Source organism: Ixodes scapularis, unplaced genomic scaffold (assembly GCF_016920785.2).
Source record: "Ixodes scapularis isolate PalLabHiFi unplaced genomic scaffold, ASM1692078v2 PGA_scaffold13__105_contigs__length_92229423, whole genome shotgun sequence".
Lineage (NCBI taxonomy): Eukaryota > Metazoa > Arthropoda > Arachnida > Ixodida > Ixodidae > Ixodes > Ixodes scapularis.
In genome coordinates, this window is record NW_024609839.1 from 74481761 (window position 1) to 74496600 (window position 14840).

General features: G+C 46.0%; 1 protein-coding gene across 1 annotated transcript in view; it reads left to right on the plus strand.

The window, feature by feature from the left end:
* The first annotated feature begins 2716 nt into the window (after window positions 1-2716).
* The window catches only part of LOC121835556 (sorting nexin-25-like), a 39361-nt gene continuing 27237 nt past the window's right edge, over window positions 2717-14840 (plus strand). The window contains exons 1-5 of the mRNA XM_042289954.1: window positions 2717-2861; window positions 4811-5011; window positions 6420-6595; window positions 8865-8996; window positions 13689-13858. Coding sequence (XP_042145888.1) covers window positions 2829-2861; window positions 4811-5011; window positions 6420-6595; window positions 8865-8996; window positions 13689-13858 — 712 coding nt within the window. The 5' untranslated portion in view covers window positions 2717-2828. The remainder of the gene's footprint in view (window positions 2862-4810; window positions 5012-6419; window positions 6596-8864; window positions 8997-13688; window positions 13859-14840) is intronic.

The window sequence follows — 14840 nt, forward strand, 5'->3', positions numbered from 1 at the left end:
GGGGAGAGGAGGCCCCAGCAAAATGGAAGATTTCGGGGAGGGAGGGGGGGGGGGGGGGGGCGGGCCCCATTCCCCCCCCCCCCCCACCACACACACACACACCCTGGCTACGTGTCTTATTTTGTGAATGTGTCTTTAAAACGTGTTTATTTGCCGTGTTGCGTAAATTCTTGCATTGAAATCTTTTGTTGTAATTTTTTTTTTATATTCTGTGTACATGTTGTAAATCCTTCATAAAATAGAAAACATTTCTGCTACGTTCGTGCTTCGGTGTAAAATTGACGACTGTGCAAAATAAGACAGTGAAACTTCAACCATCTCTACGCCTCGAGCTTCGAAATTTTTTAACTCCGGAAGAAAATTAGCTACGGCCTTCGCATATACCTGAACGCTCCTCCCAAGAACGTGGCTTTCATGTATTTTTTTTTTTAACATAAACATTTAAAAAGAATAGAAAATCAAAACAGTTTTTTTTTTTCTTTTTAAGCAGTCTGGTTGGCACAAACGTGTCAAAAAATAAATTTTACGCGAAAAAAAAAAAAAATTAGAGCAATATTGACGGCGTTTCACGCAATTTAGTCGGGAGTACCTCCTTTTTACTTGTTTTGTCCCTCAGCATTTCGGGCGCTTGGAGGAGAAGCTGTGGCACTAAGAAGCTTTGGCCATCACGTTGAGCTGGAGAGAGGGTATGAACATCTCGTTGAGGTGGAAAGAGTGTGTATGACCATTCCGGTGACGTCATGGACTTTGCGCGCACAATTTAGGCGCAACTAAATATATTTCGCGCCGTCAATATTGCTCTAAATTTTTTTTCGGCCAAAATTTATGTAGGTAAAATTTTCCCGCTAAATTTGGTTGGAAATTTTTTCGCTAAATTTGGCGGGAAAGTTGAACCCTCGTGACGTCGCGTGTGACGTTACCAGGTGCATGCCGGGATTTTCGGTCCCCCCGACGCCGACGCCTGATTTTCGGCGATACGAGCTCCAAAACGCTACCTGGACCATCATTGTACGATCTGACGTGGAAACATCCTAGGTAGGAGAATGGAAGGCATCATGAAATATTAGGGAGTTCTCGTAGGTCGTTCTCGCCGTCCCGCAACGCTCCCTACAACCCGCTACGATACCTGGAACTGTGACGAAACTGACGAAAATAATCCCTGGAGAGGGGGAACAAGAGGGACAAAGAACAAACACAAATCTCCAAACACAGCTAGGTGACTGGTGCACGGCCGAAAAAATCCCTCTCCAGGGATTATTTTCGCCATTCTTGTCCAGCTCGCTTGCACCTTTGCATTTAATTGCATTATAATAATAACCTTAAATTACAAGCTTCACCCTTGGTGTTAGACTGGTGGCAGCTGATAAAGCCCGTTTGCTCTACCGACGTCTAACCCCTGTTTAGCTCAGTTGGTAGAGCGCTCCACCTGTAATGGAGAGGTCCCGGGTTCGATACCCAGACCAGGCGGATTTTTTCGGCCGCGCACCAGTCACCTAGCTGTGTTTGGAGATTTGTGTTTGTCCTTTGTCCTCTCTTGCTCCCCCTCTCCAGGGATTATTTCCCAGCTCGCTTGCACCTTTGCATTTAATTGCATTATAATTATAACCTGGAACTGTACAGTCAAGTCCATCACCGCGCAGGCGCAGTAGAGGCTTCTTCGTTGCGGAGGGCTTAGTGGAGGAGGAAACGCGCGCTAATGAAACTCCCTACTAATGCGATAGCGTTTAGGAGCTCGTGGCGCATAAAATCCGGCGTCGTCGTGGGCGGGACCAAAAATAATTACATAAGGCAACGCGCGCAGCCACGTGAATTACATTTCACGTGTCACGTGTACAATCCACTACAGAATCTCTCTCGTTGAAGCGGCGTTGTTTGTCCATCCTTCTGTTGGCAGCTGTGGAATCCCAGCACAATGGCGGACTAAATCCTCAATGTCACGGCACGCTGAAAAAGGCACACCCCCGGAAAAGGTGATGAACGCAGTGACGTTGCACTTTCGAGTCGCGACGCTGTTCGATTAGATCGTCGACTCGTCCGCGCTCCGATATTCGCTGTCTTATGGAATAACTCGCACGTTTCTCGATGCAGATGTTCCGCCATAGTGCAGTGGTTCCGACCTTCTAAAAATCGGCACGCAATTTTTGAAAAGGCCTATGCATATCTCACCTATGCATCTCCCCTCTCATGTCCTCTTGAAGCTCGCAGCATATCGGCTATTGTTTTCTTTAAACACACGGACATGAAATTGTATTCTTTAAAGCGAAGCTTACCTCAGTTGCCTGAGAGACGTATATCACCGCGCCCGTCTTGAAACGACGAAGCAGACGACCAAATTGACAAAACCGTTGCGTTGATACCAGTGGCAGTGGTTTGTAAACGAGTAAAGCTTTTTCCAGAAACGGTCGCGTTTAAAACATTCGAAAAAAAACAAAAAAACAAGGAATTTATATCTTTAAAAAAGGAAAAGCGAATTCCTCTTGAAACCGAATGGAAGCAGAAGAAAGAAGCGCCGAGAAAGAGACAAGGACGAAGAGATGAACGACAGACGCTCCTCCGTAGCCTAGGCAACGTCTGAGCATGCGCAGAATGGATTGGGGTGGGGCCACGTGACCACGTCACGTGCCGTAAACATTTTCCCATTTTTCACTCGTGCGGGTTTCCCGGTTTGACTTGTGACAGGTTCTTTGAACTACGAATACAGTCAAAACCAAAACGATGGCCCGAACGCTCTTGCTACCCTCCCACACTTACGGAGTCCACAGTTAAATTTATTATTGACAAATTGTCATAGCGTTTGCGTACTTTGCTTCCGCGTGCAGTCGGAAAACATGACAACCGCCCGATTGAAGCTGGTCATAAAGGTAAGCTCATCTATAAATTTTTACGTTCGCGTTATTGTTTTGCACACATGCTCCTACTGTGTTCAGGCATTCTCGTCGAGGCAAGCACACTCGTCGTCTACATTATCTGTAAGCCGCCTCTTGCGCCACTTCCCGGGCTGGCTGTGCAGCGAAGCAGGATACCGCCCCCAAGATACCTCAGCGAAAAGATCATTTTTTGGTGTTATTTCTACCTAAATATCTCGCCCGTAGGTGCATCAAATATTTCAGAATAATTACCGTCTGAGCATCTGGTTTCTACCGGAGGTCCTGTGCCGGTCCAAAATGACGCTCACTTTTACCAAGTTTGATTTGCACTGCAACAAATAACCACTTCTGACATACCGCGTCGTGCATCAACTCTTGCCGGCACTTTCCGAGTACTTTTAACTCGATTCACTTACAATTAGAGTGCGAGTTCAGGGGCACTTTTCTGCTGATATATATTTACATCTTCAATTATCTGACATCTGCAATATCCGTCGCCTTATGTGACATAAACACGAACGTCATGCGTTCGAGACACGAAATGTATTGCGAGCAGTGCCTCAAATTGGGACGGGACTATACCATTATCTTTTCAAGAAAACGACGTTGAGTCGACAGTCGCGGAAATCCAGCTATCGTAATGTAACCTAACTGACTTTTCTGAGTAGCTCCAAACTTACCTAGACATATTTGTGAGTGTGTATTTAATGGTAATCAGTTTTCAGGAGTAACATACCCCGCTCTTGATCACGCCAGTCAGCGTGGAGACACGACGAGGGCATCACATAACATCTGCACATCTGTTATCTATCCACACCAACCGACACAACATACTGACATCTTTTGTTTTCCAGCCACGAAGTCGTCATTAAGCCTGTCTTTGTAGTGAAAAAAGATCTAGAGAGCAAATATTGTCAATATTTTTAAAGTGATAGCTTTATGTGGGGGCCCTTCAAGGACCTCCCTTGCTCACATTGGTCTGACTGTAACAAGCAAGACCATGATATAGAGCAGTGCATGTGATCACGGATGCCCCCTCTCCGCCCCCCACCCACCTGGCACACAAGAATGGGAACTGTGCGTTAGTACAATAATCTGGTAGGTCGAAGACATTTCCCATTCAGATAGCATGTGCGGCGGTGTTTCAAAGAAATTGTCACCATGACCCTGGATGCAGAAGAAGAAAACCCCTTTCGTACATTTACAGTCCCTCTGCCATGTGCGTGAATGTCATTAGGGGTTGTGCAAGAATGCTGTTTTGAATCTAATATCACTGTGTAATTCGTAACTAGGGTTTTGGTTTTTTCGGGGCTTATTTTTCTGGGAATTGGGGTGGTTTTTTCGAGGTAATTGGTTTTGGTAAAAAAAATTGGGGTTTCTCGTGGGGCTTTTGGAGAAGAAAATAGGGCATGGACATGGAGTTCCCTAACCTTCAGATAACATATGCATGCCCTGGACACTTGTAAATCATCCCCATACCGAAAATAGAAGGAAACGAGATAAGGTGTGGTGTTCCCGAAGAAAGCAGCAGCTTCGCGGACGGTTCAGTAGGGGCTGCGTTCCGGGTAAAAAAAATAATAAAGGTGTAGATAGAAGTTTTCTTTTTACAAAGCCTGAGTCTTTCTAATCCGAGGGCAGCTCAAATTCGAGGGATTTTCGGCTTTCTTTGATTTCAACAAAACATCTTGGGGGTTTAAAATTTTGTTGTTTGTTGCAAAAAAAATGAACCCTATCCATATCTTTTGCAGTGGAAGGGAAAGCCACAAGAAACGGCTTTCTGAACAGTTTTAAAACTGGGGATGACACTGCGCCATTTGATTCAAACCGGCATTCACACCCCTCTCGTAGCACGTAATTCCCACGGCAAGTGCCGTGGGAATCACACCTTCGTTGCTCTTGATGAGACCTCTGAGCCAGACTATTCTTTTTGTTTAACCCTCCAGGGAAGCGTGGCAGTGTGCCTCACGGCTGCCCTCGCGCACTACTGGGGCCACCTGGACAGCGTTGGCGTTGCCCTCATGTACGGCGGCATGGTGTCCCTGGGCGTGCTTCTTGGGTGCCGCAGCGTGCTCTGCTCAGACGAGAGGTTTCCGGTTGTCCTCAAGGCGCACAAAGGGAGGAAGCTGCTTGAGCAACTGTTCCAGGCAAGTCGGCCAGGAACAGACTGCGGTCTAGCTCCTGTCGTTACTTGGAGTGCGTCTCCGACGAGTGTGCGTAGCGTCCCATGTGGAGTGCAAGATTGTCTGCTTATTGTGCGGGGGTTGCAATAATGTCAGAATGCCAAGCTCTTATTGGCCGATTGAAAAAAAAAAAAAATAGCGGGTAGACCTTCAGGCTACCCTTTCAGTCAAAGCCAGTCGGAGCTCGGCGTCGTTCTGACGTCGCCGCAACTCTCGCACAAGGAGCAGACTACTTGCTTTCAGCATTCTGCCTGTGTGTCGAAAGCGGTCCCAAAAGAGCAACTGACAACCTCACGGAAGCCGGAGTGTCATTTTGTTGGACGTCGCGATCCCAACGGTTTGGCAGAGAAGTTAAAAAAAAATTACGAGTGAACGCCAGTGTCTCTTTCGCTGCGGTATCCCAACTCCCAGCTGCGACGCCGCAAGGACCGCGGCCGGCAACACCGCAAAACTTTTGTCACATCGTCAGGTGGAAATTGAGGGACCGCTTTTGAGGACGCAGTAATCGTGCTAGTTAAAAACGCGTTGCAGGCGCCATCTTTGGGCTGGGAACGTATCGTGTAACTACGCTCTACGCGCATTTCCATACCCATCCCGAAAGTGATTTGACACTGACACGGCAGTGAATTGGCTGGATGGCTCGTAGTGACCTCTGTGGTTCATCGTAAGATGAAACGAAGTGTAGAGGTGTGCACAATGCCCACTTCCCTAAATACCCGTACAGCAACACTAATTACTGGGTTTGGGTCCGGCTTGAGACTGGCGAGTAATTCGGACAACTCGGAGACGTTCGAAGTGGCAGCAGGCAACCGGCGACGCAATATTTTCATGTGACCTCCCCTATGGTTGTGGTGATATTGATGTCTCGTTAACATGGACACCTCCGTTCCCCCCAAAAATCGTCCATAACGTGAGTTGTTCATAATAACGAAACAAAAATGCACATATTTTCTCAGTTTGTCCCCGAAAATGGTGTCCATATAGCGGGAAATCCATATTAACGGGGTCCATATAAACGAGACATGACTGTAATAGCTGAACATGAGATTTAACTTATTCTAATTTTATATCAGTAATTTTTGCGACTAAATATGTTTAGGGAGATGAGATAGTATTCTCAATGCCATTTAAGGACATAAAAGCACGTCATTAACATGCAACCTCGTGTCTAAATAGTACAAGGAAGTTAAAATTTTAGTGACGATAACAGTGTATCAATTCGAGCTTCTTCAGTTCCTGCATGTGAACGCAAAAGGACAGTGTTGCTGAAGTTGTGGTGTCAAGATGCTGGGAAAAATTGCCCTGTACGAAGCAGTTGCCACAGTCATATTCCAACCCAATTGTGCGAACCAGCCTCCTTTGCTGGACACAGGAGAAGCTGAAAGAACACAGCCGGTTGGACAGCGCCGAGAAGACGAGGCACGTCGTCTTCTCGCGGGACGTGGATGCCAGGCTGAACGAGATCCTGGACCTGTGCATCAGGGACTTTGTCCTTCCCTGGTACCGGCAGCTGGTCCCGGACCACCAGTGCTTCTGCATGCTACTCAGGTGAGGAGACGGTGCCAGTTGCAGAAAGAAGTGTGCGACGCCGACCAGATGGCTCTTTTAATGCCTCGGGATGCACGGTCATGTGCTTCGCTCTGCTTTAATGTACTCTGTTGACGTGGACTGTAGGCCCTGACAGGATGAGATGGGCAGAAAGGAGTTTAAGTTTGTCTGCCTCTAGGAGCATCCTTCCTTCGATACCACTTCTGCGTCTCGTGAGCCTTGAGCGTGCATGTGCAGCCAAAGCACGACTAAAGGGAAAGCACCGCTAAAGGTAAAGCACGCTAAAGGCAAAGCCTGACTCAAGGCAAAGCACGGCTAAAGGCAATGCTCACGTGTTGGGGGCTGGGCATTCAGAAAGAGCATCCTGTCATCCTCATCCTGTCGGTGACTGCAGTAGTAAATGTGAGCGCCGCTCTTAGCAGGAGGAACACGAAAGTTGTGCACTCCAGATTCACTGCGTAATTCGAGATGAAGCCCTTTAAAAGGGCATTGAAGCGGCTTTTGAGATTGTCCGTTTATGGCGCAAACTCAACCTACACAACCTCCCAGGAAGCCAGCATCCCAGGACGCCAAAAATCATGCATTCTTGCGTGGCCTTTTTTTTTTTATTATTAAAAGCACGACCAAACATTTCGACACACTCCTCTACCCGAAATTCATCTTGGAAAAAAGGGGTGTGTCACAATAGGTCACATTTTAAAAAGAAAAGACGCCTGTGCATGATTTTGGGGCATATTTGCTTTTTCTGTAAATGCTGTGCAATGAGGATGCACATTTCTACAATTGTGACTTTTGACATCTATTTTTTTTTTTTCTCATTTATTTGTTGTGAAATGTTTGCTTGTTCCCTTAACTTGTGCAAGAATTGCTCTATTTCCCTTTCTGCCCTTCTTGCCTGGACCATTCATTTGGCCTGTAGTATGCAATAAATAAATAAAAAAGTAAACTAATTTTTGGGTTATAGGTTGCCTAGGGCATGTGAATTTGGTTTGCATCATAAAAAGATGATCTTAAAATCTACTTTAGTGCCAGGGCAACTCCTTTTCATTTTTGTTATTGAAAAAAAAAAACAGTGCAGTCCTCTTGTGTCTTTTTTAGAGATTAAAAGTGCAAACAAACGGACAAGTCAAAGAGACCAACACCACAGAGCGCTAATTGCAACTGAAGTTTACTCATGGAAAAACAAATATATATATACACACCGTGAAATCAAGACATGTGATGAAAGGACTGCAACATCACACCAGTGCTTATGAATCTACCATTTACTTTTCGAAAGATTTTAAAAATGCCACCTCAGAGTGAAGTAGGGATATCGATGGAGCGCTGACACACGTGCCTTCAACGCACTTCGTTATGAAGAACGCTTCGGATATCTCCCTTGTAGTCTTGTTTCAGTTTCTGCCTAAGGTAATGGTATTGTCAAACTTCGGGACACACCCACATCTGTTACAGTGTACTGCAGATTTCCCAAGGGTGACGATCTTACTGACAGTGCATGTTCCCCGAGCCTGCCATTTATACAATGACCCGATTGGCCTATGTGCACTCTACGACATGATAAATAAATCTTGTATACCACGCCTTTGCCACACTCCACATACCTGGTCTTATGTTTCTTCTAACATACTCCAGCACATAGCACCCCTCGTCCTACTTTTTCACATAGTCTGCCTGATTGTACACTACAGACTGCCCACGTTCACACTATTGACTTACGCCGCAGTTGTGCAGACGTCGTCGAATGTTGTAGACACCAAAATATGGTGAAGAGGGGTGCAGACGACACTTGCACCTGGCTCACGCCACCCCAATCCAGTCCTTCGTTGCGTAAAGAATCGCGCAACATTTCATACCTCGTGATAGCCATGTTCTTGGCGGCTCAAAGCCAATGTTCCCAGGCGGAGCCAAATTTTCGGCTTTAATTTCTGCTCCTGTTCAAAATAAATTAAAAAATGTATAATTTTTCGCAAAGCAAATGACATGACGTTTTTTACTACTTAATGCAAAATCATCCTGAAATCTCTGGAATTGAGCGAAGTTCAGGGAGGCACGTATGTCCTTTGCATTTGGTGTTGTATGTTTTTAAATAAAATTGTTCGAGTTTTATTAGAAAAAAGTATGTTTGGTTCACTTTAAACATCTCTGTACGTCATATTTCTGTTTTAGTGTACTAAAGCAGACCCAGTCACTTGCTGGTCAAATTGCTTGGCGTGCGCCGAGGGAAATGCAGGCGCGCCTCGTTTTCCTATCACATTGCTGCACCCAGGAGCGAGATGTGGCGCGTGCTGCGCAACATCAAGGAGCGCTGCCACAAGATGGACGACGTGAAACTTCTCACGGACCACATGGTGCGAAGACTGCAGAGCCATCTCCGTGCAGCGCGTCTTGCCAGTGGCAGGTGAGGTGTGCCTCAGTTCCACTTGTGCCAACATCATGCGATCACTAGGACCACTGAAGAAGCTACGCCTTAGAGTAGTGTCACTGGGGGTGGGGGGGGGGAACCCAGTCAAATGGATGGATGTTAATGGCTACACCTTTTGTAACAAGCGGTTGTTTGCGCCACCTAGCCTAAGTCTAGAAAGACAAACATACGATTCCTCTCGCCCTTCTAAACCAATTTTTCCCCCCAACTATCACCAGGCAGTGTAGGATATCACCAGGATGACCTTTGGGGGATCGGGCATAAAACTAATAAAACATCACCTGCCACTTTTCTCCCTGGCAAGGGAGTTGCCAATTTTCCTCTGGTCAAACCTTGTCAAAGTTACCCCAGCACCGGACCCACTGGGGGACAGGGTTGAGAACTTTGAACCAGAGCCACGTGGGAGGGAGTCACAATTTTCCTCTGTCCCGCCTGTCCCCAGCTGCACTAGCTAGTTGTGCATCATTAAATTTTCCCGAGATAATTTCCACCAATCTCGTAATCAAATGTTTGTGACGAATTATTTTCTCTTCCGTCCTTCCATCGTCGCCAGTGAAACCCAGGGCGCTGACCAAATCTGCTACTTCTTTTGAGAGGGCAGGGCAAAGCCCCGTGCCTTCGAAGCCAAGTGCTCTAGTGTCTCACTCTCATTATTGCAGGCAGTACATAATGTGTCTGTTTCCTGAAACTTAGCCCTATATGTCCTCGTCCTCAAAATTCCCATACTCGCCTCTAACAGTAAATGACTTCCCAGGAAATTGTTAAACACATTTTCCTTTCTTATGTTTTGGTTTCGTGACCTGTACACTGTCAAGGCTGATTTCTCCTGCATTCTCCCCTCCCACATTTTCCTCTCTGTCTCTTTCACCCCCTTTTTCACTGAATCAGTCTGTTCAGCCCCATCACCAGTGTGTAAATATTTAAATGTAAGCTTTCAGGTTTGGTTTGTCCATTTCATGTTTTAACTTTTCATGTATCAATGTTCCCCTGTACTCTCTCATCCGGTGTCTTTCCATGTGCTCCCAGTGCCAATCAATCAGCCTACGCTTCTTTGTCGAATTTCTAATCTTGATTGAACCTCTGATTTTATTCACAGTACCCCATTGCCAGAAGACAGTCCTGGTACCATCCCTCCTTTCCATATACACTCCGTGCGGGAACTATAGGGGGCGCTTTGAAAATCACGCGCAGCGCCGCTAGCGGAGGAGCTGGCGTCCGAGAGTGAGGCGCGCTCAGCAGCCTGCGGCGCCTTTTCGCATGCCAAGCTGTGGCGGCGGAAGCGCGCACGGACGAAACTTTTGATTTTTGAGCCGATACGTTGGGGGTGACGTTGCATGAGTACTGGGGCAGAAGGGCATTTAGCTGTTCTCCACTTCTTATATATTGAGTTTGAGTCGTTATTAGGGGTCATTTCTCTAGTTGCGGCCGAAAAAGGAGTTGGAGCAATTTTCCGAAAAGCAAGACGGCCGCCATCATAATTGCTCTGAGTGGGAAATTTATTTTCGCTCGTCGCTGTAAATGTAGGACTGCTGGAATGGGGATATTGGAGGCGAGTGAGATGTTCACTAAGTTTGTGCACGAAGTGTGCCAAGTTTCATTAAGACAGCAGGTGTGAAAGTTATGTTTCTAACGAATAAAGAAATATTGGGCCCAAAATGTTGTGTCATAGCAGGCTGTGCAAAGTGCAGATTTGGGCACACAGGTGCTTGGACTTGACAGTAACACACTTATTATACAAAAACATGTGGCATAGGGAAACCAGGTGGAAATTTGGTTTCGAGGCATAACTGAATGGGGAAACGGTTTTGACCGTGAAAAGGCTGTCAAGAGAATACCACTCGTCGTGGGAGATGGAGACTTTACAGGTAGGAAGGGACTAGTGCACTGCACTTCCAATTGAAACGACTTTACGAAAGGTGGTTCCAAAGCCGAGAAAACAAAGTTGTCGGCCAACACACGGTTTGGCCGCCAAGGGCTTTTGCGTGTTGTGTAATAACCTTTTGTGCGAGGTGCTGAATTTCGGCGCACAGGTACTTTGACATGACCGTAACTTGGCACAACACTTATTATAACAAAAAGAGTTGGCATAGCGAAACCAGGTGGAAATTTAGTTTGGGCGACGTAACTAAATGGGAGCTGGCTTTGACCGTCAAAGGCTGTCAGATAATACCACTCATTGTGGGACGTGCACACTTTGCAGGTAGGAAGGGACCAGTGGACGATACTTCCACTTCGAACGACTTTGCGATAGGTGGCTGTAAAACCGAGAAAAAAAAATTGTCTACAGAACTCGGGGTGTCAGCGTTTCCACATCCAAAAGGAGGCTGATCAAGAAAGAAAGCACACCACATAAACTTCCATACTCGAACATTGATTCTCCAGTGATTCCGAGTTTCATTGTTGTTTTCTTTAGATTTATATTTGTCACTTTTTTACCGTTCGAATCTTTCTTCATGAAGTACAGATTGCGTGCCATTCTTGTCCGGAAATATCATTGACATGTACGATGGGGACGAAACTTTTTTGGAGGGCATACCTCCAATGAAATTGGCACTGCATATCCGCGAGTGTGGGGTGGCAATTCAGTTTGTCCCATGGCGCTGACACATGTAGGCGTTACTGGTACGAAAACAAACGCAGAGCGCAAAGTGGCAGTGTAGAATATGTCAGCCGTGCCGACACAGTGGCAGACATGATTGGGAGACCAAATTTCTCGCGTCGTACGGCACGGCTCCATCGTTCTCGCTGTCCCAAAAAACATGGGCGAGGTGAAAAACTGTGAAACTTTATCCCCACGAAATACGACGCATAACTATTGAAGCACTTCATGACGCAGCAGAGGCAGCACTTCATGCTGTGAACCCAGCTTAACTGCACCGCTCCGACTTTAATGCATACCAACGTACGCCGGCGTGGTTTCGGTTTCGTTTTCTCTGGGGCTCTCACTGCCTACCTTCGGTACCGGCGGCACGCCAGTCGCGTCGCACGGAGTGTATACCTCTGACCTCTTCATATCTATTATAGTTCCATAGTGCCTTGAGCTTCATAATGGATGAATTTTTTTTCCCTTTTCTATATATATTCTCCTCATGTTCCTCTAGATATTTCCTTCCCTGATTGAACCAGACTCCCAGATATTTGTATTTTCCTACACGGTCTATTACAATGTCTTGTATCCTCAGGGGTTCCCTCTTTTTGTCATTAAACACAATTGCTCCATACTTGTTACTACTAAACTTCATACCCAAGGTGTCCCCTTCCTCCACAAATTCCGGCTAGTTCCTGTAACATACCCTGGTTAGCTGCCATAAGCACTCTGCCATCCACATACGTCAGTCCTGGTATTACCTGTATTACATTGCTTTTTCCTTTCATATAACTCACATCAAAACCTAAGTTGCTGTGCTCTAATTTCTTTTTCATTTCACTGAGATCTATCATGAAGAGCAGAGGTGACATTGGCAAACCTGGTATTAACAGACAAGTTGCTCATTAAATCTCTCCTAATTAAAAAAAAAAAATACAGTACCAGCCATGTCCGTATGTCCGTCCGCCGTCGGGTGCTCGTGCTCCTGCTTGTGAGCTCGCGTGCTCACGAGCTCCCGTGCTCACGAGCTCCCATGCTCGTGTAGGGAAAAAAAAAAAACCGCATCTCCACGTGGTGAATGATGTTGATTGAGGCGAAGCTCTGGTGGTGCTTGTCTGCGTAGACGCTGAGCGGCAGCATGCCAAGCCTTTCGTTCATTTTCATCCATGTCAGAAAGAGGATGTGTGGTATGGAACATGGTTATATACGCATTTCAGCATTTGACCGCATGGACATGGATGAAAACGAACAAAAGGCTCGGCATGCTGCCGCTCACCGTCTACGCAGACAAGCACCACCAGAGCTTCGCCCCAATCAACATCATTCACCACGTGGAGATGCGGTTGGTTTTTTTTCTTTTGTTCTTTTTAGGTTACATTTTAACAAGTAGTTTTGTCAGCTTTCAAATATCCTGATGGATGCTATCAGAAAGTTGTACTCCCGTAACTACAGTATTTTTTTCCAGAATTAATTGTTTCGGACGTACAGGCACCATCTAAAGTGCAGCTTTCTGAATTTTCAAATGAGTTTATCTCAGTTTCATATTTGGCATCAAATCTAGGTTCAGGAAAACTATAATTTGACAATTGATGTGTGGAGCCAAGTTTTGAAGTTTGTGTCGAAATTTTGTAAGAAACATAGCTTTTAGCTTTTTTTGTGCATTTTCATGGCCTTTTATTATGATAACCTACGGTATCTTCAACCTAATGCGTGCAAAAGAATTAAAACATTTTTCTTGCATTTTTATTTTTTATTAAAAATTTTTAATTTTTGTACTTTTTTCCTCATAGCCACGTGACATGGATGTTATACTGCTTGCTTCACCGATAGAACAGGCCATTATCATTTCCTTTTCTAAACGATAGTTTTCCTATGGGGGGGCGGGCACAGTCTTTATTTTATGTACTTTTACGTAACTCTTTGAAGGAGAAACTTGATTAAAACTTAGCATGTCCTCCTCTTTCTCAGCTATGATTATGCCTAAAAATGTCACATAAAAAGGCGAACAAATTTGCCTTCCTGAGTAGTGTCCTCCCTCTAAGCATCGTTGTTGAAGCCCTTTCTTGCTCATTCCGTCCCAGGAGCGGCGAGAAGCGTCCGTTCCCTCTGAGTCCATTCCTGGAAACCCCTGAAAAGGAGCTGGGCCACCTCCGCCAAGTGTCAGACTTCCTGCTGGCGTTGCTCTTGCCGTCGGAGTACGCGCTCTGCATCTCAGTCAGACATCTCCTACGCGAGATACTGGCCTGTTTAGGTGGGCAGGTTTGGTGCAACGCCACAACTAATAAAATGCTAATTGCACATTAGCATTTGAGTGTGATTGACCGCGTTGCAACTGCTCGTGCGACCGCCTACGACGAAAGGACACTCTGGCACCATCTATTGGGCAGCACTGGAAACATTTCGATCTGTAAATAACTAGACTGAAGGTTTTTGCAGTGTTTGCGAGATTAAATTGATGTACTGCTTATGAGAATTGGTTTCTACAACATTGCCAGAATTATTCAAGCCCTTGATGAGAAAATGGTGCATAGGATGCCGGAAGTGTACCAACATCAAAAGTATTCCAGAGCTATCTGATAGATGGCACCAGTGTGTTCTCTCGTCGTAAGCAGTTGCAGGGCACTCGGTCGCAGTCAAGTGCAAATGCGTGGTCATGTGCAAATAGTGGATTTTGAGTATGGAGTAAATAGTGGTTTTGGCCGAATATTTTCGAATCAAATATTGAATAGCTTTTTATGCTTTCCACTACCATACCATGCTTAAAGAAAAACCGAGCTGAACTCTTGAAGGTTATTCCCAAGCTTCCGCTTGTTCATTTCTGAACTCTGTTAATCTCGGGTACTATACAGTATAGACCACTTACAACGTAACTGCTTATAGTGCAGGACCGGGCATAACGCGGCTTTTTTAAACCACCGGTTCGCCTCCTATAGAACTCCATGTAATTACATACCGCTTAAAATGCAGGCGTGCAAAGGGAAATACCAGTTATAGTGCGGTTTCCGTAACGGCCCGCCGACCGACCGGCGAAGCGAGCACTCTTTCCTGTGCGACACTAGATAACAGCGCTAGCCGCAAGCGGCTCTCGCGGGGCAAGGAGATTGCTCGAAGAAGCGGGGACAAGCGAAGAGAGAGGCTTCAGTTGCCATAGCGACGGAGGGACGCACGAACGTGTCGTTTATGTGCGTGCGGTTCTCCGCTGCGTTGGAAACAACAGCAACGACAGGCCAATC